Genomic DNA, 25877 nt, shown 5'->3' with positions numbered 1-25877 from the left:
ACATAGCTTTGCAGCGATTCATTACGACAGCCATGCTCCTCTCTCCCTGTTGGCGCGTGACACCAATAAAAGCAGATGCAACGGAGTCCAGGCGAGGTATAAAAAGGAATTTAAATATGTAACGGAAAATAAAAGAAAGAACTTAAACTGTTTTATTTTCCAGGGGGTGGTGGCTCAAAGCAGTGGGGCAATGCTCTTAAGCCCTTTTAGAGGAGCCACCACAGGTAAGTCAGCAGGAATGCAAGGGTAAATCGCACCTATTAACAGGAAAATATGTGTGGATTGGCATTTGCTTTTCTCCAAACCAAGACCTTTTAGCTTCCACTGTCATCACATTGGATCTCTACTCTTCACTGAAACGTTTCCTTCTCTTTAGGAAGTGATTGGTTGCCAAATGAGTTAGTTTTGAACCTATAGAAATAACGTAGCACTATAAGATGTACCTTAACATCACGCACCATGACCGTGATTCAGCTGAGTAGAAACAATCCTATACAGTTTCCTCCATTCTTGTTTTCCATGACATTTTTACCTAATGGCATCTTATTGTAAGAAACTCCTACATTTGTATGTATTTCTTGGTGCTTATATAGAGCAACCCAGCTGGCGAGCAATGACGCGCTGTACATTATGTGGGATGTTGGAAGGTCATTCATTGATTGTCCGTTTCCCACAGCGAGGACCAGACCCTCTTAGATGACAGAACACTCTACAAATCTTCACGCTTTCAAGTTTGTCAAGATAAAATACATCTCCCCTCTGCCATCATGAACTACTTCACACTTGAAATCATTCTTACATGCTCAGAAGCCATATTCCAAATCATCAATTTCAGACCCATTTCCAGAGCAACAGTATGTTTATGAATGAAATAAATACCAAAGATAAATGATTCAGATCTTCAGTATGTATTTATTGCATCTTTAGTTACACACAGAAGGTAGATGCAATACTTTACTGATACCATACACACAACACGATCTGGAGCAGAAGCCCTTAGGTGGTGTGTTTCCTTGGTCATTCTTTTTTCTGTCAGTCCCTGTCCAGCTTCCCGAATAATAGAGCTAACTTTGTTAATCACTACAGATGTGTAAATGTTTTATTATGCAAGTGGTGCCTCTTGTTGGTCTCGATTACTGGCCGGCCTGTGGTCCACTGAGGTTCCTGTTTCTCTTCCACGTGGGCCCTGCAGTGGTATTTCCACGCGAATTGGCGATGCATACTCTTGAGTGCTGGATACCCTGAAAGTTGGTGTGCTGCGGTGTTTTTTTATTGAGTTAACACTGAAATTCACGAGTCAAACACATTTAAAATGTATGGATGTTGCCGTTTTGCTTTCTTATAGCAGTTTAAAGGGGCTTCCGGGGCAAAGAATTGAAAGAGGTACTCTTTCCTTGTCCTCTCTTCATAATAACTTCCAAAACGTGGGAATGCAGAATGTTTCTTTGCTGAATGGTGTCTGCTTGGGATTTAGGATCTGCTGTGATACTATTCAACGGAAAGCCTGTTTTCAAGGGGTAGAAAGGTTTTCATTTTCAAGTGAGAACCAACCCATGGAGAACTATGAGGCCTCGGAACAACTGCTGCAGCATTTGAAACAATTACAGCAGGTTCACGAGACAAGAAGCAGCAGTTCTGCACATCACTATTGTCCATCCAAGGCCAGACTAACCGAACTGCATAGGAACCATGTCGATTTGTTTTCAATAATTTGCTGCTGGCATTGCTCTGGCTACAGTGGTGCGTATATCACAGCTGTTACGAGTCTGTGGAAAAGCACAAACGCGCCTTCTAACCACTAGAAATGAGGGTAGAATGTTCTAATGGACTGTTCCTCTATTTTATACGTTTATGATGTAATGTGGTCAATAGGGACCCGTCTGCCATGTCATCATAATAATTAAGCCAACTGTAGACCAATATCAATGTTATCTTGAGAAGGAAAAAAAATAAAAGAAAATGGTTTGCTCCTGTGCGCATCTGAAAGAAAATCCCTCCGGAAAAACTGCGATGCTCTACTGTGGGCCCATGGTGTCCTATTTAAGGTTGTACGACGTTACAGCGCATGCTTTTACCACGCATGCCTTTACATCGCAGTTTTTACAACGCATGCTGTTACAACGCATAGCGTTAAGGGGTGCTGGATAGTGAATAGTTTAATTTACTATTCCAACTCCAGTCCCCGTGGATAGTAGGGAAGGTGTTGGATAGTAAATTAAATCTCTTCCCTATCCTAGAGCGCCCCCCCAGCGCTATGCGTTGTAATGACATGGGTTGTAACAGTTGCGTCGTTAAGGCACTGCGGGGTAAAAGTTGCGTTGTAAAGGATGTTTCCCGCTATTTAATAACAATTATCAGTAAGAACGAACCCGGTCCTCACAATACTCTCTCTCTCCAATATAATGTGTGCACATGCAGGAAACAAGGGTACTGATATACAGTCACTCTCACACTGAAGTCTAAACTGTATTGACAGGCCTTTGTTACACGTTGTTAACCGATGTAGTTATTTTATGTTTTCTACACAGACCCATTCATTGTCTGGTTATTGTAACAGATGCTGTGGTCTCTCTTGGCACCAGAGCTCGTCTAAACATCATTTTGAAAGTGCATGCACCACGCAGACATGAGGCAGAAGGCATTAAGAGGACCGTATAAACTTGAAAGTTGATTTTGAACTTTACATTGTTTGGTTAAGGAATGAGTGTCTTTGAGTGTGTGTTCGAGCAGCCAGAGGGTAAGTGGGAAATAAAATAGAAATATTGACATATTTATGAAGTTCACTTATTCCGAAGAAGGTGGTAATATGGTGACCGAGCTCTTGAACTGTAAACACCATTAAGAAATGCCTACAGTTTCTACCTGTAACAACACAGGCACTAGCACGTACTTAAAATGTACAAGGAACAGGGCAGCTATCCCAGGGAAATGTTATCAATCCAAAAGGAGAATTTTTTTTGTTACCTCGTTTTTCTCTTTCCCTTAAAATATGTTTCTCTTGTAAATAAACAAAGTATTTTTGGCAGTTTCCTATAGGCCCTGTTTTTTCATTTACTCTTATATTTTTGTTCAGCATTGTTCTTGTGAATATGTACATTCTCTGCCACATATAGTTGTTTTGCTTGTCTTTTATGTTTTCCTCATTGCTTTCCTCATTGTTTTCTTTGCAGCCGGATACTCCAGTGCTCCCTCTTTCTTTATCCCTACCCTCCTTACCCCTATGCATTTTTCTCCTTAGTCTGCTCAAGCCAGTGAGTGGTCTTGGCAGCAGCCTTTCTTCAGAGGCTTTTTTCATTTCTGAAAGCATAATTATGGGAAGTAATAAGTCTTTTGAATTCTTATTTTGATAAATGTCACTTTAAAATGGTTATATTTCATGTGATAAATGGAAGTATTGAGGCCTTAATATGTGGTCATTCGTGAAACTGGTATTCTTCAAAAAACATATCTTGAAATCCTAAGACATTGAATAGATGTCCTCATTTGCACCCTGTTGGGCATGGCCCTCTTTAGGGGGATTTCCCTAAAACTTTTAGCTTTTCATCCACCTGGTTTTGTCAATCCTCTTTTCCTGACCTTAGGACTCTGGTGAATTTCCCACTTTACTGCAGCAGGAAAGTGCACACACCCTTCCTGCACATGGCAGGTGCTTACCTGTAAATGCCCTGTATAAAGGTACACCCTATAATCTTACATTGGTGTCCGGACTGCAGTTGTAGACTGGTGTGCGCACTTACACCACTGGTGCCCTTAAAGATGTGTTCAGCCTGCAAGTGCAGGCTGATATGTGCTTTGACCCGGTGCTGCTCCTAAATGTGTGTCCGACCTGCCATTGCAGGCTGTTGTACGCACTTGCACCAATGGTGCTCCTAAATACGTGTCCGGCCTGCCATTTCCGACTGGTGTGCGCTTTGCGCTTATGGTGCTCTTAAATACATACTCAGCCTTGCATTGCAGGCTGATGAGCACAACTGCGCATTTACTCAGACTGGCCTGTTTAAGTCGTTAGCCATCCAAAGAGGACCTTTCACTTCCGCCCAGTACCCCAAGATACATCTTAAGGGGTGAAGTGAGTGGTAGGTGAACGGCAGGGCAGCTACACTTGTGTGTCCCCTGTCCAGGAAGTGAGGAATACCCATGCATGTTTTCACTGTCTATGATGTTTGCTCGTCCCAAAGGTTAAAATGGGGATATTGTTGAAATCACTTCAGAATGTAATAGTGGATTGCAGTGGAGCAGCCTCATGATGTTTCCTATCATGGGGTTCGCAGTGACAACCCCTTGCCAGTGGTAAAGTTGGCTTTGTCATAATTCGCGCAGAAATGCCACCACTGGAAAGTGGGCATTTCTGTGCTCTAATCTTTTTGTGTTCCTTGGTGCTTGGCTCCAATCAACACTGGAGGTTGGGGAGCGCATCTGGGCATTCCTCAGCGAGAGCTATAAAACATCTTACTGGAAAAACAGACCTCTGCCATATGCGGGCCGGTTGAAGAAATTGGAGGAAGAGATTTTGAAACTTGGCCTCGGGAGCCAGATCATGGTCCCACTAAAGATAGAGATCTGCACTCCATAGCCTCATGGCAGACAGGACTGAAATTTAGGGCAGACATCTGTGGTTGAAAAGGAGATGCTTTGAACTATACCCACCTTCAAAGGCACACTCCAGTATAACTACTGGTGCCATACTTTGGCAAAGTGTGAGATACGCTTGTGAGGACATGGGACCGAAGAACCTGGAACTACGTGGTGCACATTGCCAGAGGACTCTGTTGTACACAAGGAGGATTACTGCCATTGAAAGGACCACGTGCACTTCCTGAATAGTGACAGGCCTGGGCCGACTACCTGCTGCTGTGGAGCACCCTGAAGTGTGCTCTCCAAGGGCTTGTTGAGCTTGCCCCCTGTTCTTTTGGAGGTATCAGGGACATCAAAGATCTCCAAAGAGCAACCTACAGTGTCTACCTGTGACACCTGAGGTGCAGTGCCCTCTCAAGTGCCCACATCGTCTGCTGGATTCCAACTGGCAGTGCATGGTGGGCGTGAAGATAAGAACTGTGCCTGGAGACTGTATTGCCTTGTGTGGAGCCCAAACTCTTGTCTGCATCGAAGGCATGTGGCCCCTGCATCATGAGAACCTTGACATGCGTAAGTGTCTTATTGGTGAGCAGATTCACCAGTTCCGGAACCCAGCCTGGCCCGCTTGGTCAATTGTGCCACATCACTCTCGTGCAACATGCCGACTGCATGCTCATTGCATGTGGCATCCAATTCACAGGTTGCAGCTATTGGAGGGGGGCATAACCCTAGTAGTGCCTCATTCTACCTCATTCTGCTGAACTAGCACCTGTGTGTGTGACTGGAACTGTCTGGTGCGACCAATGTTGACGAGCACTGGATGTTTTGCCTCACTTCCTGGGAGGTACAGAATTTGAAACTCTTCAATACGTATCACAGCACACTCAACGTGCCCGGATTGCCTGGGTGCGACTCTGATCACTGTGTACCTAATGGGTTGCCTCCTCCTTCCCCAAGGACCCCCTACTTCATCCTCCATTCATCTACTGTTCCCTTGCTTGGCCCTCAGCATGGTGGTGGTGGACCAACTGGGAATAGCCTTGTCCCCTAGGCCCACAATAGCTGAAGCTACCCCAAAACGGTTTTGAAGTGGACACAGGGGAGGGAACTGTACAGTGTTCTGGCCAGACCTCTGGACGAACACAAACCTGGAGGACTAGGCCTGCTCCCTCTTGTACACAGGACAAAGAAGTGAATGCCAAGGGTCAGTTGGGTGGCTTTCTATGAGGCAACAAGGACACAATAATCTACAAGAGGTCCTTTTCCTGAAGTGGCCAGTTAACCTGTGCCAACTAGACCTGGACTGGACCTTGATGGTGGCAACTGCTGGAGTAAATTGTGGTGTTTAAGTGCTGTACCTGCGGTCTTTGAAGCCTTAGAAGTGAGCCAGAGGAGCTGCTCCAGAAACCCTGAAACACGGGAGCCTACAAAATGTTTGGACTTCCAAGACTTCCGGATTGCAGCAAAGGTGTCAGCTATCAAGGCACCTTCCTCAGATAGAGCTCCAGTCCTGGAAGATTTGAGCTCCACAAAAATGAATAAGTCAGAAGGTGAAGTCTTTGACCGGGATGAACCCGCTTTGTGTAACCCATTCTCAGTCCCCATATACCACTTTCATAGACTATCATTGCCGCTTAGTGCTTTTTGGCGCTATTTTTATTTAAAACTTTAACAAATCATCTTTTACCTTATTAGACAATTTTTGCAATGATGTCATTTGTTTTATTAAATGTTACTCTATTTTTATAATTTGGTTTGGAATTTCTTTTTGGTTTTAACTTTATTAATGTTTTGGGACAGCATAAATACTTTACACATTGCCCTAATTCAAGCCTGTCTGCACTGTACCATAGCTACAAGGGGGTTGTACTCAGGTTAATTTAATGACTTTGGACTTCACCCTGACAAGTTAGTGTAATTATTGCTTTCGGTGGACCACCCAGCCCATGTAAAAATCCACTTTCTTACAGCCAGTAACTAACTACGGAAGAGAGAGGCCAGGATAATTGTCCAACTTCCGGCTCCTTACATCCAGATAAGTTGCTGACGTTCCCTTGTCCTGCAACGTACCAGTAATGTTACACCACCGACCCCTAAGGCTGCATGTACAGTATAGCTTCTTTTCTGTATCATGCCCTCTAAATCACGCTCTGACTGATGTCCACTAGTTTTACCATTCTCCTTGCAATGTTTGACAGAAGTACGTATTTATTGTCCCTCACTGACCTCGCATGGATCCTAGATGAGAAGCAGTTGATTTTTGTGATCATATCTGTGCTTATATCTGTGCTTATTACTTGCTAGTTGGCTCCTCCCAGTTTCCCTTGCTGAGATTATGCCTTTGGCACAATCCATGGAATAGCTCCAGGCACCACCAATGGGCCAAGGATCTGTACTAATTTATCTCTGCCCGAAGGGGACCAATGGACGTTCGTTTAGAACAGTTGTTTGCACAGGCACTCAGTGTCAGAGGGCAGTGCCAGCTCCCTAAATACATGCTTAATAGGTGAAACTGTGCAGGGTGGAGAGTTTCACTGCTCACAGTAAGAATGTCCATGACCTAGTATGGAAGGCGGATGCCCTATCCATACAATTGCCCCTTTTTTTGGGGGGGGGGGGGGAGTTTTATATAGCGCGAACTAGACGCGAACCGAATCAGGTATCAGAGAGCTTTACATAGCACCAGTTACGTTTTTACATGAGAACACACACTTTCATTTTAGGCACGGGGAGATTAAGTGATTTGCCCAGAATCACAGGAGGTTTTGGCATCGTTACCGAGACTCGAACCCAGATGCCCAGGTCCCCAGGTCCGAGGTCCGAGGTCCAGCGCCTTCAGGGCCGGACTGGCTACCGGGCAGTTGTGTGTGCTGCCGAGCTGGGGGCTAATTTCTCTGTGGTGTGGGCTTATTTCGTTGATGGGGACGTGCGTGCGCTTTGAAATAAAAAAGCAAAACGAATTTCGTTTTGCACACACAGATCCCCATCAACGAAATCATCCCCCTGCTCGGCAGGACACACAATTGCCCGGTAGCCAGTCCGGCCCTGAGCGCCTTAGCCGTTAGGCCAACTCCTCTCCCCCTCTCCCTTTAAAGATGCTGGAACAATCGTACCACTGCGACAAGTACTCCTCTCAGTTACGAATCCTACCTATGTTTCTGGAGATGCTATCAATTAATTTAACAGCTGCGAACAGCGGTACTTCCATTTGTCCAAGAGATTTTTTACTTCACTTTGTCTTGCAGATCATGATGGATAGAGGAATATGCACCTAGACGTGTACACATTTCAAAAGTGTAAACTGTGTTTGTATTCAGTTGTGGGACGCACGTAGCCTGAGCGGGATGAGTTGTTTATTTCAGCCACAAATGTCTCCCAATTATTTGGGGGAGAAACAATCTCAAGGTTACAGGAGTCACGTGGTCTGGAAAGCTCTTTGAAGGATTGTTCAAAGTCCTGATCCAGGGGCTGTTTCCAATGCAGATAGCGATGAAAACGTGTTTTACGAGTCACCATTTCCAGAATTCCAGAGGTGTTACATCTGGCTGTGGTGTTTACAGTATAATATTTGGCAGAAACGGTACTTCTTAGCACGTTTAAAATCATGTCAACGTTTTCCATGAAGTGCATTCTATTGCCCATTAGTGCCCGTGGGCACGCAGCCCTCCAATAAAGTGTCGACCAGCTACTGTGTTCCCGAGGAAATCAACAAAGTGCTGATCAGGCACAAATGTGGTTAAGATCCAAGATTGGGAAATTCCTCTGTTTTGTTTTGGATCTACTGACCAGTTGAAACTCTTCTTTCATAAACTGTTGCCGGACAAGGCTTAGTTTTTGGAAAGCGAGTTATGACAGGGGATTAGTTATTGGATATATCTGACTTGACACTGAAGCGGGTGACTATGAGTGGCTGCCAAGCAGTACACGGGAACAGACATAATGAAATTTCAGATCTTGAAAAGATCCCAAGCAAAGCATTTCAACCGGTTCATGAAAGGGTTGCACTGTATGTCAGCGTGACAGCCATTTGCCGCACACATTATGCAAACTCTATGGAAAATCTGCAGGTATTTAAGGAAGGATTATTTTTTGGCGCTACATTTTGCCTGTGGAAAGGTAATTTACAATAAATAGAATATTAAATCTAATAACATAATATGGCAATTGAATTTACTCTTGATGTACCGACACATTGAAGCATTCCATACAACAGTGTGCAGCTCAATATGTAAGGATGGTGGAGAAATAAAAAACAGATAAATATCCAGTGCAACTTAAACACTAACTAGTCATTTATTTATTTATTTGTAGAATTTTATACTCTGCTGTATGCAACCTATCACTTACTTCGATGCACAGGATGACGAATGCAATAAAGTATGGCTCGAAGAATACGAAACAAGGACACAAAGACATCAGATCTTGTAGGGTAGATGCGCCAGCTGATGTTTTGTGATAACAGGACCCTACTAACACTGAGCTCAGGATGATGTAGGAAAGTTTGATTTTATAGAGTTTTCTTAAGAGCATGGGCTGTGATTCAGATTTCAGGTGGGCTGTGAGTATTTTTTAGTTACTGCTCTTTTTTTAATGGTAGGTTCAAAACCCCTTTACGGTGCTATTGTTTCGGTATTAGCAGTTAGCTCATTAATTAGGGTTAGGCCCTCAACATCGGTCTTAGAATTAAAGATCAAAACACACAAGATGATGGACGGAATGTTGCACAATGGCAAAACATTCACCCCCAGTCACAAATCTGTGTTTAATCCATCGTTATTTTGCTCAATAAGTCACCCCAGTTCAGACATGGCCATATGCAAATCAGTCTTGACCCTGTGCCTCATGGGAACAGTCCAGCCCGAACTGCTAAGCCATGTCTTTCCTGGACCGGAATCAAGCATCCTAGGACCGGTTTCTGGCTATCAGCCTTCTTCAGCCAGAATAGCTTGACTCCAGTGGCTTAGTGAGCAAGGGACCCACGTCTGGGCATACCCTTACCACATAGGGTGAACAGCAAAACACACAAGATGATGGACGGAATGTTGCACAATGGCAAAACATTCACCCCCAGTCACAGATCTGGGTTTAATCTATCGTTATGTTGCTCACTAAGTCACCCCAGTTCAGACATGGCCATATGCAAATCAGTCTTGACCCTGTGCCTCATGGGAACAGTCCAGCCCGAACTGCCAAGCCATGACTTTCCTGGACCGGAATCAAGCATCCTAGGACCGGTTTCTGGCTATCAGCCGTCTTTAGCCAGGATAGCTTGACTCCAGTGGCTTAGTGAGCAAGGGACCCACGTCTGGGCATACCCTTCCCACATAGGGTGAACAGCAAAACACACAAGATGATGGACGGAATGTTGCACAATGGCAAAACATTCACCCCTAGTCACAGATCTGGGTTTAATCCATCGTTATTTTGCTCACTAAGTCACCCCAGTTCAGACATGGCCATATGCAAATCAGCCTTGACCCTGTGCCTCATGGGAACAGTCGAGCCCGAAATGCCAAGCCATGTCTTTCCTGGACCAGAATCAAGCATCCAAGGACCGGTTTCTGGCTATCAGCCGTCATCAGCCTGGATAGCTTGACTCCAGTGGTGTGGAGAGCATGTCTGACCTGGGGTCGTGTGGAGTGCAAAAAAACGATGGATTTAGGCCCAGATCTCTGTACTGGGGTGAATGTATACATTGTTCTGTATTCTGTCCATCAATTGTTGTTTTTGCATTAGAATTAAAGAGGGCAGCCCGGTTGAAAGGCACCAGTAACCCAACAGTGACCCATATTTTCCACAATCACATGCTTAGTACCTGCCAAAAGACACTATGATACTTTGGAAAGAACAGATGCCTTCCTATCGCCTCCAAATACAGATTGGGAATCTGAAATTTAAAGAGAGATGACAAATATTTGACTTGAAATGTGGGAAGTATGAAATTCAAAATTTTAAACAGTCTATGTAATTGACTCTAAGGATAAGGGTCAAATGTTCAGAATTGGTTTCATTTCGCTAATTATAAATGCTGTTTTACAGGTAAGTCACCCATGCTATGTATGAGGTGCCCTAAACCAAAACTGTGCCCCCAACATCACTTACCCATAATGTTATGTAACAAATCTCTAGCACACAACTCACAGTTAAAAAAACACCCTATAATTTACCCTATCCTTCACCCTAATCTCAATGCAAACCTTAGACCACTCCCTCATCCTCACACTATTCCTAGACATAACCATAACCTCCTCACTACTTCAAGCCAGCCCTATCCCTGGTGCCCACCTTCACCTTTATTTCTTTGCAAATAGCGCTATTCTTACCCTAAATCTATGCCCTTTCTTTTCTCTCTATCCTAGAGCCAATCATAATCTGTTCTAATCCTATTTAGGGCCCTAAAACAAAGTAAATTAATGTATTGCAACACATCCATTACTCGTAAATGCTTCCTTATATATAATTCAAATGCAAAATGACACCACAGCAAAATATTCTGTTTCTTTTTAGATTGGAAATAACAAGCAGAGTTGCCTGAACAGACCACCATGGTGAATAGAGCAGATTAAAAAAGGCCTGTCCAAGCCTCTATCTTGTAATTAATGGTGTTGAATAACATGTAAAGAAGAACCCTTATTTGGTAACCATAGCCCAGCACAGAACTCTAGAGTGCCGTAGCTGTGCTTCCCATCTGGCACTAATCACATAACACTGCTCCAGGTGACTGGAACCAAAAAAATGCCAGCACAGTCCAGGCAGTGAGGGCTCCCAGCTATGTGCTGAGTGCTGCATCCAACAACAAGCTACCTGATTGTGCAGTATGGGCACTGTCTTATTCCAGTTACTTGCATGATTTGGCAAGCTCTTGGCAAATGTGTGCCAGAATGGCCCTCCTTATCTCTTTGCTTATCAGGATGCCACTGAAAAAAAGCACCAAACAAAGAGCATGAACAGAAGTGGCATCTTGCAAAGAATGTTCATTAGGAAGTCATTAATGGACTAAAAAATCATGCTAAAAATTTGACTGCCAATGTATGAACAGAAATAAAATGAGAACTCAGCCAATCTATACTTCCAGAAGTAGACTTATTTGATCTTGATTTGCCATTATGTTCTTTCATCTTGACTTTAGAAAGGTGTGGACTTTCAGAAACAAGTTTTCCATGTTGCTGTAACTGTTTCAAATAATCATTTGCTTTAGGAACCAATGAATTAATAAGAGGAGAGTGAGGAAACTCCTAGATGAAAACCTTGCAAAAAAGTTGACATTTTGGTTGCACTTTGATTTGCATTGTAATAAGAGAATTCTGCCATGTGATCCACTACTTAGGATCACGGATATTGTTTCAAACTTTTGTTCGTTCACTCGTTTTCCCATTTGATTGGGAATGATAGCCAGGAGGACGTGCTTGTTTTACTCTTAATACTTTACACATAGTTCTCCAAAAGCATGAAAAGATACTGAGTACCTCTAGCAGAATTGATAGTATGACGTGCTCTGTGAAAATGAGAGATATCGGTGTAAAACATTGGGCCATTTCATCTGCAGTTGGCAACTTGGAAAATGTGAAAATGGGTCATCTTTTAAAAAAGGTCTATGTAACCATTATTGCCTGATGTCCTTATGAAGGTGAAAGATCCATTATGCAATCTGTTGAAAATGTTTGCACAGGATGAAGAGCCACAGCAATTGTTTGTAAAGTTCAAAGGGGTTTGTAATGTAACAATTTATGTTGGTCATAAATAGTACAGACAGAAACATATTCATGAACATGAGGAAGAACAGTTAGCCACCAAATACAAGTTAAAGTAAAGTAAATCTAATAATATTTCCTCTGTTAACAGAAATGGTACACCTACATTAACATCTCATTGCAGTTTGTAGTCAGAATAAAGTAGCCTGTTGGCTGAAACACAACTTATTGCATTAATCTAATGGACTTTTTAGATGAAGATCTTTAATTCCTTTGGATCCAACTGTTCTTGAGCAATCTTCCCCCGTCCAAAAATGACTAAACAGTTCCAAGTACATGATAAAAACGAAGCTCAGGCAGATCAAAACTGACTGATGACTTAGGATAGCAACAAAATGGAGCATCAGCCAACATTTGTTTTGAAACAGGAATAAAAGTGATAGTAAAATCATACTTTGGAAATAAAATTACCCTTTTAACTTGATGAATATTACTGCATTGAAGATATCATATACACTGTTAATTCCAAAAATAAGTATGAATTTCAAACAGTTCAGTATTTTCCAACAGAAGATGGTTCATTTAATACAAGCCGTTTCCATGGCTAACAGTGCTCTTTCAATAAATAAATACTTTCATTCAGACTCTGGAAAAACATCATATAAATTAACAACAGGCCGTACTTGTCCATTATATTCTTGTCTTTGTTACCAAACTGTCCAACAGCTCTTTAAGCAGCATCTCTTTCAACAGTAAATTTCTTGAAAGTATCAAGATGACGTCAAATTGGTGCTTCATAGACATCTCTTTTGTATTAATAGCCCTTTCAGTTTGATCATACGAGCTAATAATTTTGTTTCCCATTTACTTCTTCTAAATAAAAAGGATGTCACTAATTATATCTGCAAATTTCTTTGGGTCGATAGAATGGCCACAAGCATTCAATTTTCAATACAATACCCCTTCTTTCTCAAATTCACAATTTCCAGGTTTACAAAAGAAATGATGTTGCTGCAGTTGTGATAATACCAAACTCAAGTGTTCCTGATGTTCTGCAGTAGTTGCAGAAAATCCTTGACGAAGAGCATTGGAAACGTATTGAAATCACAAATCACAAAATTTTCAGACGATAAAATGCTGAAAAATGGCTCAGTTATTGCACAACATAGAAAGCATTCCACAATATTCCAAATCTCCAAATGTGGTGCCAAATGCCCATTTCTACTAGTCACTTTCATTTAAACACAAAAGGTGGCAAGCACACAACAAATCAAGTTCAGTGAAAACTCATGCCCCTTGAACTTATTACAAAATGTCCTCAATGTTAGGTAAAAGATATTACTCCTTGATCGTAATCTGGTTTAGACCTCTATAGGCAATAACGTCAAACATCTTAATCTTGCCTATGTACAAAATACAAATGTGCACTAGCAAATCTTGATCTTTTCTTGGTACCTAAAACAAATGTGCACCAGGAGATGTAGAGAATTCTACAATAAACACATTTTGCACTTTTTCCACAACTAAGCCCCCACTTTCTCCTTTTCATCCTACATTATGAAATAATTGCACCCAAAATGAACAATAGAGCCACGTTCAATTGGTATGGTGCAATCACATTCCTTATCAGGAGGAAGCAAACAAACTGAGCTTAGCAAAGAGTGGAGAAAAATCAAGGTACTGTATTGGCACTGAAGAAAGATGAGCTACATATCCTTTCATTAGATGACCAATAACTTCCAGAAGTATAACAATGGTCATAATAAAACTGTGATGATAATGTTATTGTTCTAGTTTCCCGTTTGACTTGCAGATTGTGCTTTTTTAGAATTCCAATTAATACAAAATAATTAGGAGGGGCAATAATGGCAAAACATAAAACTTTTAGTAAGATCTCCAAAATAGACCTGCAATGGGAATGATGCCTACTGTATCAGACCGACAGTCAATGGTTAGCCATCAACAGTTCAGATCACTTCAGGACTTTTCTAAATTATCCTGGGAATATTTTTCTTAGTGGCCCAGTCATGGTCAATTAACATGCCACAGGTACCACTGTTCAGCAGGTGAAAATGCACTAATTACTTTCTCTTCCTTCGTCAATCCGTAAATGGAAATGTAAATGGAACTGTAAATGGAACAAATGCTTATCGATATTATTTATAAGTCAACACACTCCTGTATTCATCTCTTTCTGAGGAGATCATTGAAAATTACTCCCTGCATAATTCTGAAGTTGCTTAGCAAGCATGAGTCTGAAACGAATGACAGGTATTACTGAAATATAGAAAGAAATCACTGTTTAGTCATGGTCCTTTTACTCTTCTGGCACAGGACCCCTAACTGCACTAATTTGTATATGTTCTTTCTGATGTAACAGGTTCACAGTGAACTCTGACATACCAGAAAAAATCAAATAGCTTCCTTGGTGCTTTCTTCTTACTTTTGGTCTTTCCTGTAAACTATGTCAATCAAAAGGGCTAAATCAATTAAATCAGAAAAATATGTAGAATATAAAATAAATCTCTTCCTTATTGTGTTCCTTCAAGCTACATCAATAAAAAGAGCCATTTGAGTTCTTTTAAACGAAGTTGTTTCAGTTACTAGATGGCAAAATTTAATCACATAGGCCAATACACTCATTCTTCCTGCAGACTGTCACACAGAGCTTCCTCAGCAGAATACTCCAAGTCAGGATATTCAAGCAGCATATTAATTGCAGGTAAAAAAAAAGTGTTGTAAGTCTTCAATCAGGAATCTGAAGTTGTTACTACAGGATTTGCCCAGGCAAATTAAAATCCAAGAAGGCTGTCAATCTTTACTATACCTTGAACTGTGCAGGGAGTAAAGAAAAATGCACCAGAGGAGAATACAAATGCTCTATTAACTACATTGGATTCCCCGTAAACAAGGGAAAGACAATCTGCCTGACTGATTACGATGTTCGTGGTTGGAAGGTAACCTGCAAGGTCATTCTGAATCATTCCAACTGGCTCACGGAGGATTTGTGTCGGTCGGAACCGCATCAAACAACCCAATGGACAGCGTTTCTGACCTCAGGATTACGGTGTTGATGTCCAACATCTTTACCGTGTCGGCCTGCCTGACACGAAAAGGCTGTCGGGTAGTGGCTTTGGGGGCCCTTGGTAGCGCCCCCTTCATCCTGCAGCCTTCAGTTGGGCTGAGGGGGTACCTAAGGGACCCCCCTGTAAAATCCTGCACTGTCTGGCAGGCACCATGGGGTGCCCGCAACAGGGTGCAGGGCTTTCCACACACAGCCCATTTCCCCATAGGAGCCTGTGTTCCAGTCAGTTGTCTGGTCTGACAGAACACAAGCTCCCGTAGGAAACAATGGGAATCCAAGTGAACAGTGTTCGGTAGCATTGTAAACAAAGTGGGCAGAACCGCCGACCTCGAGTCGGTCATTCCTGATTCCAAAACGTGTCGGCTGAAAGTTTCCCAACATCGTAATCGGCCCCTTAGTCTCTTTTTCAGAGCTGGGAATTCTCCAGGAAGCCAGGACTGTTGGCTGCCTCTGCAGAGGGCTCCATGAGGCCAGATTTATTTTCAGTGAGTTCCAGCTGAATCAGATTTCTGCTGCAGAGAAGGTACGAGTGGGAGAAACCTGTTTCTGATCCCTGTGGCAATGCACCTCGGGCAGGTCAGCTTGGCAGGTATATCACAGTCTCCAGAGGTCTGAAACATTTTCTAAGTCAAAGTTTTTTCAGTGATGTTAGGGGGAGTGCACTTTGACACAAACAAGGAACCCAGGACATCAGGAACAGCACTCACTCATGACTCACTTCAGAGAGGATATCAGCAGGGCCCAGGTCATTTCCAGTTGGTACTGGTCATTTGGGATTTTCATAGGAAAAGGCCTTACAGCTTGTTGTGGCCCTGTAGCATACATAGGTAAGCCAACAGACATTTGGATTTCATTTCTTTGTCCAAGGTGCAAGTTGGAGAAGGTCCTGTCCTTTTGGTCTCCTCGCAGGTCTTAAACAGCAGGTGCAGTCCTTCTTCTGTTCTTCACAGGTCTAGAGTGTTCTGAGGAGGGTGCTAGGGACACCACATTTATGCTTGGCACTAACTTGTAGTAAGGGGCGAGTCCTGGCAAATCCCTAACCAAAAGGGAAAAAGATACCATCGGTAACCCATCTTACTTTTGAAGCAGCTCCTATGTACCTCAAGGCAAAGAATCCCAAAGGGCTCCTTACTCACTGAATCTAAGATGGAGAAAAACATCTCCTTTTGAGCAGAGCCATTGTGCCCTTCCCTGATGTGTAACCAGGGAAGTGAGCACCCTCACCTTTGTGGTCACTCCATACCAGTTCTGGACGCATCTCCCTTCACTGGAACTGGAGTCTACCTGACTGGGGTGGCAAAGAAAGAGGTCAGTGTAGTGGCAATCTGCCTGTGACAGGAAAGGCCCCTTTGAAGTTAACTAAATTCCTGAGTGGTTCCTAAATGGTCATCCTGCCAGAGGAATATGTTTAGAAATACCTCCTCACACCCAGGCCTTTGTCTCTGCTATGGGAGACGTTTTGACATATTACTGCACTCAGAGGGCTACAGCTGAAGGCTAATGCAAACTAGCCTCCAGAGGGTTTTTGGCAATATGCCAATTTGGTGTTTGACATATTTAAAGCCCTATGCACTGGTGCCTGGTAAGAAATATCCCAGTGCACTGAGCCAATAAACCAGCAGCATCAATCCACAAAAAGAATTCGTTGGCCACACAAAAAAATACACTTTCTCACAGTGCATATCGTATGGATGGCTGGAGGAGAGTTGTATCCTTTGTATTAGAGCAAGTGCCAGTACTGAATGATGTGTTGACGTAAAGGTGTGGGTGTTCAATTTCAATTTCTTTTTATTGTTTGATTAATTAAGATCTTAAAATATAGTAACAATAATTCCTATTATATTAAATATATTATTAATACAAATTTGATTTAAAACTGTTAATGAAACATGCATTTAATAAACTGATCATTTTCATTTTTATAATTAAATATAACAGCACTTAGCAGTTCAGATTCCTTAATACAACTTTTCCTATTATATACATGCTACATTACATCTCGCATTGTTCTCAAATTAATCTTGTAATTCTACTTGCCTTCCTACTATTAATGAATTTCCAAAAGCTGAGGACCAAAATGTGACATCTAAAATTAATCATACTGGTCTAATGCCATTTTTACTATCAATAAAATGTTTACAAAAGCTAAATTCATTGCTATGTCCTCTACATGAAGGCATCTTATCAATGTTTGTCTACAGGTCTGTATTCCTCAGGGGTTGGAATGCCGCTTAAGTATAGGTTTTCTTTCAACTTCAAGTTTTGGGCATATACACAGCAAATGAATAATGTTCTCTTCTTCCGTTTCACATAGGCGACAGGGCATCATCTCCATTGATCGAAGCCCAGGCATTATGTGGCATGAGCCTGGGAAAACGCCTAAGCAACCTTTCATGAACACATTTTTATGCTTCAAGGTCCAGGGAGTTTCTAAGTACGATTGCACTCTCAATTTTATAAACCCATTTATTATTAACCAAGCATGCGTTCTCTTTGCCAGGGAATTTTTATCATTAAACAGAGATAGATGTTTTGTAGTTTTGTTGATAGATTTTTTTAATGAATCCGTAGTTCTTGCCATATCCCAAATTGTATGCGCTGAATAATCATCTAAAGCGACTTGTAGATACTTCCAGAATGAAGACTTCTGATTTGTTTTTATCTCCTGCCATAACAAATTGGACATTTGATTTATATTATCCATTTTACTTATTTTCATACTTTGATGTACTGGCCTTTTCATGCAATTAGCTGATTGGTTAGGCCAAATTCCAATCTAATCTGTGCAGGCGATGAATTATATGGAAGATAAAAAAAAGTGATTTAAAGATTTTTGTGACAGCCTTTTTGATGATTTTGGCTTCTTTTTCACACAGAGCTTTGCCACCATATGTTATAATAGGCAATAGTTTTGCCAATATAATTTTTAGTAGCGGAAGGTACATTAGCTTTCCTAAGGAGTTCTAAATGCAGTCAGTAAGGTGTTAGATCTTCTATGTATCTTAGCCTTTTGTGGATGAAATGATCCTTTATCATCAAAAAGTACTCCCAAATATGTGTATGTTCTTACTTGTTCTAATGGCAAGTTTTAAAGGAACCATTTATACTTAGACTTTGATTTTATATTTTTGTTAACGTCCATAATTTTTGCCTTGGCGACGTTTATAACCATACCATTCTCTGGGAGTACCTTGATATCCTATTTATCTGACCCTGTAGCCCAACCTTTGTTTGGCTTATCAGGATAACATCATCTGCATATAATAGATTCGACATATGAGTTCCAGCTAATTTTGGTAGATAGGCATTCACTTCATCCATTGCATGTGTTAGGTCCAATAGAAATAGATTTAAGAGCAATGGGGCCAAAAAAACACCCTTGCTTTACGGCCCTTGGTAGTTGGGATTTCCTTAGATACATACGAGCCATCCCCCATCCGAACTCTAACTCAGGTTTTTGAATAGAGTAGTTGGATCGATCTTAAGAGGGAAGGTGGAATTCCTTGCTTTTTCATCTTCTGCCAAAGTGATTGCCTTAGAACACAATCAGAAGCCAATTTAAAGTCCACATAACACAGATACAATGGTTGTTTTTTGGTGGTGCATTAATATATTAATACTAATAGCAGCAATATATTTGTTGTGGTTCCTAATCCTTGTATAAACCCAGTTTGATTGGGAGGAGTTATCTGTTTCTCCATTGCCCATGTGGTTAATTCTGAGAGTAGGACTCCAGCAAATAATTTAGCTTCATTATCCTGTAAGCTAATTATCAGTAGTTACCAGGCTGTGCCCAAACTTCTTTTTTATATATTGGTGATATTAACAAATGCTGCCATGTTTCCGGTAATATTGATGTCTTAATAGTTTCCTTTAACAAATTTGTGAGAAATTCTGCCCCAAAAGCCGGATTTTTTTTTGTATAATGTGAATGGAATTCCATTGGGACTGGGAGCACCATCTTTTTGTTTTTGAATTAGTTTGCATACTTGATTGGGTGTTATGTCAATTTTGTAGTCAAAATCCTTTATTGGCATTTCTATCACCTTCACACTGTCATCCTTTTGGGAGATTTCACAATTGGAGTTAAGGTGAGTTGTTAGAAATCTAATCCAGTCTTCTTCGCTTAATGTAGATGATACAGCTGTTTCGGAGGGTCGTGATAAACCCTTTATCATTTTTCAAAAAGCCCTTGAATTCGATTGTTTACTCGTATACAGCACCTTAGCCCAAAAATCTTGCTTTGCTTGTTTTTTTCATCCCAGATTAACTTCTGCAGGTTATGATTAATATTTTTTCACATTCGAACTTAGAACCATATCATTTGGGCATTTTTTAATCAGTCTCCAAAGGCTTTTGCGTGTTCCTCTCAGAATCCACGTCGAGTGTAATAGCTTGATTTTATGTCTCGCTTCACCTTGTCTATTTTGAAAATTATTATATTGGGGTTTAGACTCATATGTATTAACTAGTTTTTTTATGAAGTTCACCCATCTTTCCATTATGGTCAAACATTCTTCTTCAAAACATTCTTTAACCATATTTTGAGCCAGCTTGTGACTAAGTTCTTTGGAGTCTTCTTTCCAGTATAGCCTCCTATAATTAGTTGTTCTCGTCTGTCCAGGTACGGTTGCATATATATTATGATGTATATAATGCAGCTTCATAACAAGTATTTGTTGGCTATGGACACTGTCAAATACTTTTTCCAAATGGAAAGATGACATTTTGTGAAAAATCTTCAAAAATGCTATTGTATAATCAATTCTTGATTTATTACTGTGTGAATGAACTGTCCATGCTGAAGGTGTATTTTGTTAAAACCTCCCATTTAAAATTCTTAATCCAAGCACTTCTATATTTTTAAGGAAAGTTAGTCCAATTCTACTTTGTGTGATATTAATTTCAGTAGGTAATATTTGTCGGGGAATTGCCCATAGATAATCCTGTTGTGTGATTGAGTTGTCTCTAAAATAGGGGACTGATAGATTTAGATTAAAATCCCTGGAGATAATATATTTTAAAAAATGGATCCTCAATCGTTTGCTGCAGTAAGACACTAATAAGGGTAGAACACATGTTCTTCCTTGAAGAACTCCTTTGCTGGAGCAGCTGTGCGCACGATAAATACCTGTAATATATAATAATAATAATATAACTTACTGTAAGCTGTATTTATAGGTGCCTGGGTGTTATTTTTCAAGGTGGTCACTTAATCTGGGATGGAGTATTTTCAAACATTGTTTTGTTCCCAGTGTGGTGTTATCCCAACCTATCTTTGTCATGAAATTAAGAAGTGAAAGCACATTGAAGAAATGTGTAGGGTCCCTTAGAACTAGAACATAAGAGACAAATCCTTTAATACCTTTATGTGCAACAATATGAAGTGGAAGTTACCAATTGCAAAGGTATAGCTGTAACCTTACAAACCATTATAACCTTTCAGATCATTGTGTCACAAAATATGTATTTCAACTTCAGGACATCACACTGTCCCTGGAAGTGTAGCACAATACAGACACCACTTCAGATGTGTGAATATAGTTACATTTATAGATTCTGTGGAGGTGGTGTAACCATTTATTGTACCAATGAAAGCAATATACAGATGTTACGAATCTATAAGCTTTTAGAATCACAAAGCCTACTGGTATGCGCAAAAGATGGTCACCTGTAGTCTTGCAAGCGTCTGCCTGTTTGAAACATCTGCACAAAAACTAAACCAATACAAGGTGTGAACATCTGCACCTAATCTATTTCACATATTGAAACAAATTTATTTTTATTCCGAAGTTTTCATAGCTGCAGTGTGTTTTATAGAACACCCTATCTTGTCATTGAGAAGCTTGAAAACATGAGATCTTGTGATGTATTTGCTAACTTATTGATCCCTTTCTCAAATATTGAAGGGAAAATCAAGCAAAGAGCAAATCATTGAGTGCACAGATGGATAGCTGGGTGATGATAACGTTTATAGCATTTTGTTGTAAGATCTCTGTGGTGTTATTACAAGTACAGAAATATTGGAACTTTGAAGATGGCAGAAAGGGGATAGGCTGAGGAAAGGCAGAGTAAGGATAGATGTATTTGGCTTTGTCTCAGGGCAGAGATTGAGCCCTCACTCTCGCTCCACTAACCTTACTAAACTTAAAACATATCGCCATTCTGAGGCACTTGCTTCAGAAGTAAATTGACGGGGCGTTCTGCATCCGTAAGGATACACATGAAAATGTAGCACTCTAAAATAAATGAGGTAGTAGGATCTGAGAAGGGTAGATGATAGTATGACACGTGCTGGACCATCCAGTTTGCTGGGTCTTTTCAGTTCCCATCACATAATTAGAATTCCATCTTAGAACATTTAGATTTAGAAGCCATTTCTAAAAATTGCTGTCATGGACTTGCATATCACACCACATGCTTAAACACAGGAGGTAGAGGAGGTTACAGTGAAAATGTAGGAAATAGATTGCAAAATGAGGCTCTTACTTGAGCATCTGTTCATGTCTGGTGCTCTGGTCCCATAATACCCCGAAGGACAGGAGTGCAAACACTCCCCATACTGCCTCATCCATTCTCTTCGGAGAAAGAAGAACAACTTTGGCTGACATCTCGTACATCCATTGTCTTTCGAGCAAGTCAAGCAGCCTTTGCAAATTGGATTTGGTCCATAGCTAGCTGTAAAACAAAAACAAGTGTTATAAGGCCAGGCACCTTCAAGTAGGCCACAGCAAATATGTTCATAAATACGATGAATGTTTTAACAGTATGTCAGTGCACTTTGCTTTAAGTCTGCTAGAAAGGTCAACATATACTGATTGTAAATAATATTTTCCAATGATGCAAGGTGCTTCAAGCAAGGAAAAGGGAAATTATTTTACCAAATATGTAGAAATTTAGCACTGGAGTTATATATATTTTGTAAGTGGAGCACCAGCCTAGTAATCTTGCGGAACACAAAATGGCTGACAAATGTAGCATGATCTGAACACATATGTATTTTTTAATTTTGTATGGATTTCAAAGCTACTCTCCAAAAATGTCCATTCTCAAGTAAGGAAATGCATTTATTGATCGATGGTCATAATGTTTCGATAAGAAATGATGTTCATAAGGACATTGGTGGTACTTAAGGCAATTTAGAAGGTGGGCATGACCCAGCTTGTTTGCGAGGGCATGAGTATGAAATAGTAAGCCGCTACAAGTCATAGGACAGAAAAGACAGAGATTTTACAGCCACTCTAGAACTACAATCAAGAGTTTACATCAATTCATACGTGCAAATTTACATTGGGCATTTGCTGAAATTATGTGGTGTCTATTCTATAGTTTCAAGGAGCAGGAATGAACTCTTCTGGGCGGTTTTGAAAATCGTTAGTGAGGTATATCCTCTGATGTCAGAAGAGTTTTTGAGGCGTGAGATCTTCGAAGTAGAAATGAGCGGAATATAGATGTGGAACCTGAAATTTTGGGCGAGGTTAGTAGATTTAGATAGACTGATCAGAGATCACGGTTGGAAACGCAACAGGTGAGGGAGCTGTTTAGTTATTCCGGGTCAAGGTGATGTATGCCTTTGTAGTTATCAGTTTGTGTTATGACCCGTTTTTGGCTGAGAGCCAGCCAGCGTGATGATGGGAAGAAGTGGGCATGTGGTTAGAAGGGCTCTACAGGGTTCTAGTGGCAAGGCTGAGAACATGTTCTAAGATAATCCAATTTACTTGGGGGGTTGTCTGGTAGACAGTCATGGCACCGCTTTTCCTCCCTTTGAAAGGGCATCCTCTCGGGGTGCAATGTGTGCCACCTCTTTGGGGTGTACAGTCAGAGATCCCCGTACAGCTCTGTTACCTCTGCACCCGCATCTATAATATGGCGTGGACACACAGACAAAGAGTTCTTTCATTTGCATGGGGCAATGCTTGTCATGCAAATGAGGTTACACCCCATGGAAATCGCACTGGTGCACATTTAGTGTTGGCATGATCTGTATTGCAGAAGAGGTTGCCCAATTGTCCTAGAGTAATATCAAAGTGCCCTAGGGGAATAGAAAGAAGGTGCACATTCCTGCTCTGCCCCGGGGAACTACAGGGTGTAATACAGCCCTGGTAGGTAGATTAGTAAGAACTCAATGTGGAATGACCTAAACAAACAATCGTCACCAAAAACTGAAAGTGGAGTGTAAGGTGGCATTCCGAAGCTGGAAATTTCACCCTCGCCATGCTTACAGTAAATATACATAAAAAACTAAAATATAAAAAGATTGCTATAATGGATGGAATAAGTAACAGTGCATCACAACAATGATGGTAGATTATGGTATGTTATATTAAAAATAAGAACTCCTAGTAATAATGAGCAAGGTTTCCATGCAAGCTCTGTTAGAGTAAACTTTGTTACAAAACATATTATGCTACATGGACACATTGTCTATTGGACTATATTTTGAGGTTGCAAAACTTTGGTACACTAACAGTGTACAGTATGTTGTTTGTATTTAGCTAATTACCCTAAAAGACCTGGTGTAAGCATCAGTAAATAATGTACATCATGACACAAGTGTATAAATATATATATGGATGAGAGTGTTGTTTGAAGAAGAGGCAAATTCATAAAATATTGGATGTTAATAAATATTCCTATGGTTGGTGTTGTTTCATGGACATCAATTCACCTAAATTTCTGAAGTAGCGGAAGTGATAAAACACACCCATTGACTTCCACTTCCACTCTCACACACACACACATACATACTTACACATACACACAAATTCACACATACACACTCTCTCACACATAAACACACTCTCACCCACATGCATGCACACAACATACATTTAAAAGCATTTTTTACTTACCTCAGCTGTCATGGAAGGGCATATTCCAGCTTATGTTTTTTATCACACTATTAGTGAATAATACATTTTATTTATTCACTATCAGTGTGATAAGTGACTGAAAAGAAAGTGTGTGGAGCCCCAGCTGCTCCTGTGTTCTTGGTACTGAATTTGCCACCTCTGAGGCCAGCGGTATCCAAGGCAGTGTAGGGGTAGCAAAGGGCAAGCCAGGGGTAGCCCATGGCGACCCCTAAGTGACGTCCATGCGTCGTACACAGATGTGTTGATTAGGTTGATTGCACAATGATTAGCATGAGAAGATGCGAACAGCTTCATCAGCACAGGCCGAGATGTGCAATGGGTGTCAAACACGCTGTATCACGGCCAACTTTCACTTTTCAGTCTGTAAAAATATGAGTGGAAGTAATCCACTTGATAGCAGTTTGCGAGTCCAAAAGCGCGTGCACATAATTACAGGCCTTGTCTGGTGATCAGAACTATTGGGTTTCCAACTGCAGCCTGCTGACTGAAGCACAATCTAAAGAAAATTCTCTGCTCGTGTTTTGTTAACCTCTGTAACATTAGCGGATTCTGTGTCTTGAAAAGCTTTCGCTGTAAGAAGCCATTTTAAGATCGACTGTAATTGTAGACTTGATGAGTACGACTGTGGCGTGATTGCAGTGTGTATAGATATCTGTATCAGTGTTTAATACTGCATCGCACAGAGGACGATAACGTGCTCTCCAAAATTACTCTTTTCAAGAACATTTCCATTGCTAGAGGGAAATAAGTTGCAAGTGTATGTGTGTTATTGGAGGGGGTGAGCGGCCAGCAGCCATTAGACTGGAATCAAATTGTTGGGAACAATGTACCAGACTACAAACAAAAGCATACCAATGAAAGTATTATGTATTAATATTGAAAATAAGTTAAATCATAATTATCAGCACACAACACGTCATCAATTTCGCCAAATACTCGTAAGAAAAACAAGCTTTAGCTGTGATGTTACACGTTTTTTTGAATTGCTAACAATAATGGTTTTTCATATTTTGTTTTAAATCCACTCACTAATGTTGTATGACAAAAACCCACATCACCAGACAAATTTAGAAGAAGCACTGGCAAAGACAGTACAGCTCTAAAAGACCTTGCTCTTTGTTTTGCCATTGTTTATTTAAATTGCGAATTGCGAATTGCATGTGAATGCATGCATCATGGCATGCGTACTTGCATTGCGTGCAATTTTACGATAGAAAACCCTTTCCAAGACGGCTGTCATTACATACCTATTACATACCTATGCCTCACAATGCACACACATGCTTTATGATACACACAGGTGCATGGTTTGTAGCTTCTGAGAGCAGATTGAGTGCAACTTTGGCTTCTAAGTGGCAGCAAATATTTGATCAAAGGGCTGTGAGCATGGCTTTGTCATAACAGGGTGTAAAGGTTTAGGAGTACTACAAAATTCACATTGGCTGCAAAGGTATTAAGCATCATTGTCGTGGATGGGAGAACAGATCGATGGCTCACTTTGGCAGGGAAAAGAATCTGTTTAGCAGGTTCTAGACTGTAGGAAATTGGGGTATTGGTTGACTGGGGTGTGAGCCCAAGTCAAGCAGCCAGCATAATTCTTGTCAGGGATAGGTACAAACCAACCTTAAATTAACCTGTGCGCAACCCTCTGGT

The 25877-nt window shown here is 41.0% G+C and overlaps 1 protein-coding gene across 3 annotated transcripts in view; it reads right to left on the bottom strand.

Annotated features, from left to right (window-relative positions):
* The window catches only part of RSPO2 (R-spondin 2), a 391996-nt gene that overhangs the window by 169793 nt on the left and 196326 nt on the right, over positions 1-25877 (bottom strand). For all 3 annotated transcript variants that reach the window (XM_078686883.1, XM_078686882.1, XM_078686881.1), the window contains one exon: positions 21841-22029. In XM_078686883.1, coding sequence (XP_078543009.1) covers positions 21841-22029 — 189 coding nt within the window. The remainder of the gene's footprint in view (positions 1-21840; positions 22030-25877) is intronic.

Source organism: Lissotriton helveticus, chromosome 4_1, assembly GCF_964261635.1.
Source record: "Lissotriton helveticus chromosome 4_1, aLisHel1.1, whole genome shotgun sequence".
NCBI classification, from domain to species: Eukaryota; Metazoa; Chordata; class Amphibia; order Caudata; family Salamandridae; genus Lissotriton; species Lissotriton helveticus.
The sequence above is the reverse complement of the archived record's forward strand: the minus strand, read 5'-3'. Positions and strand labels throughout refer to the sequence as shown.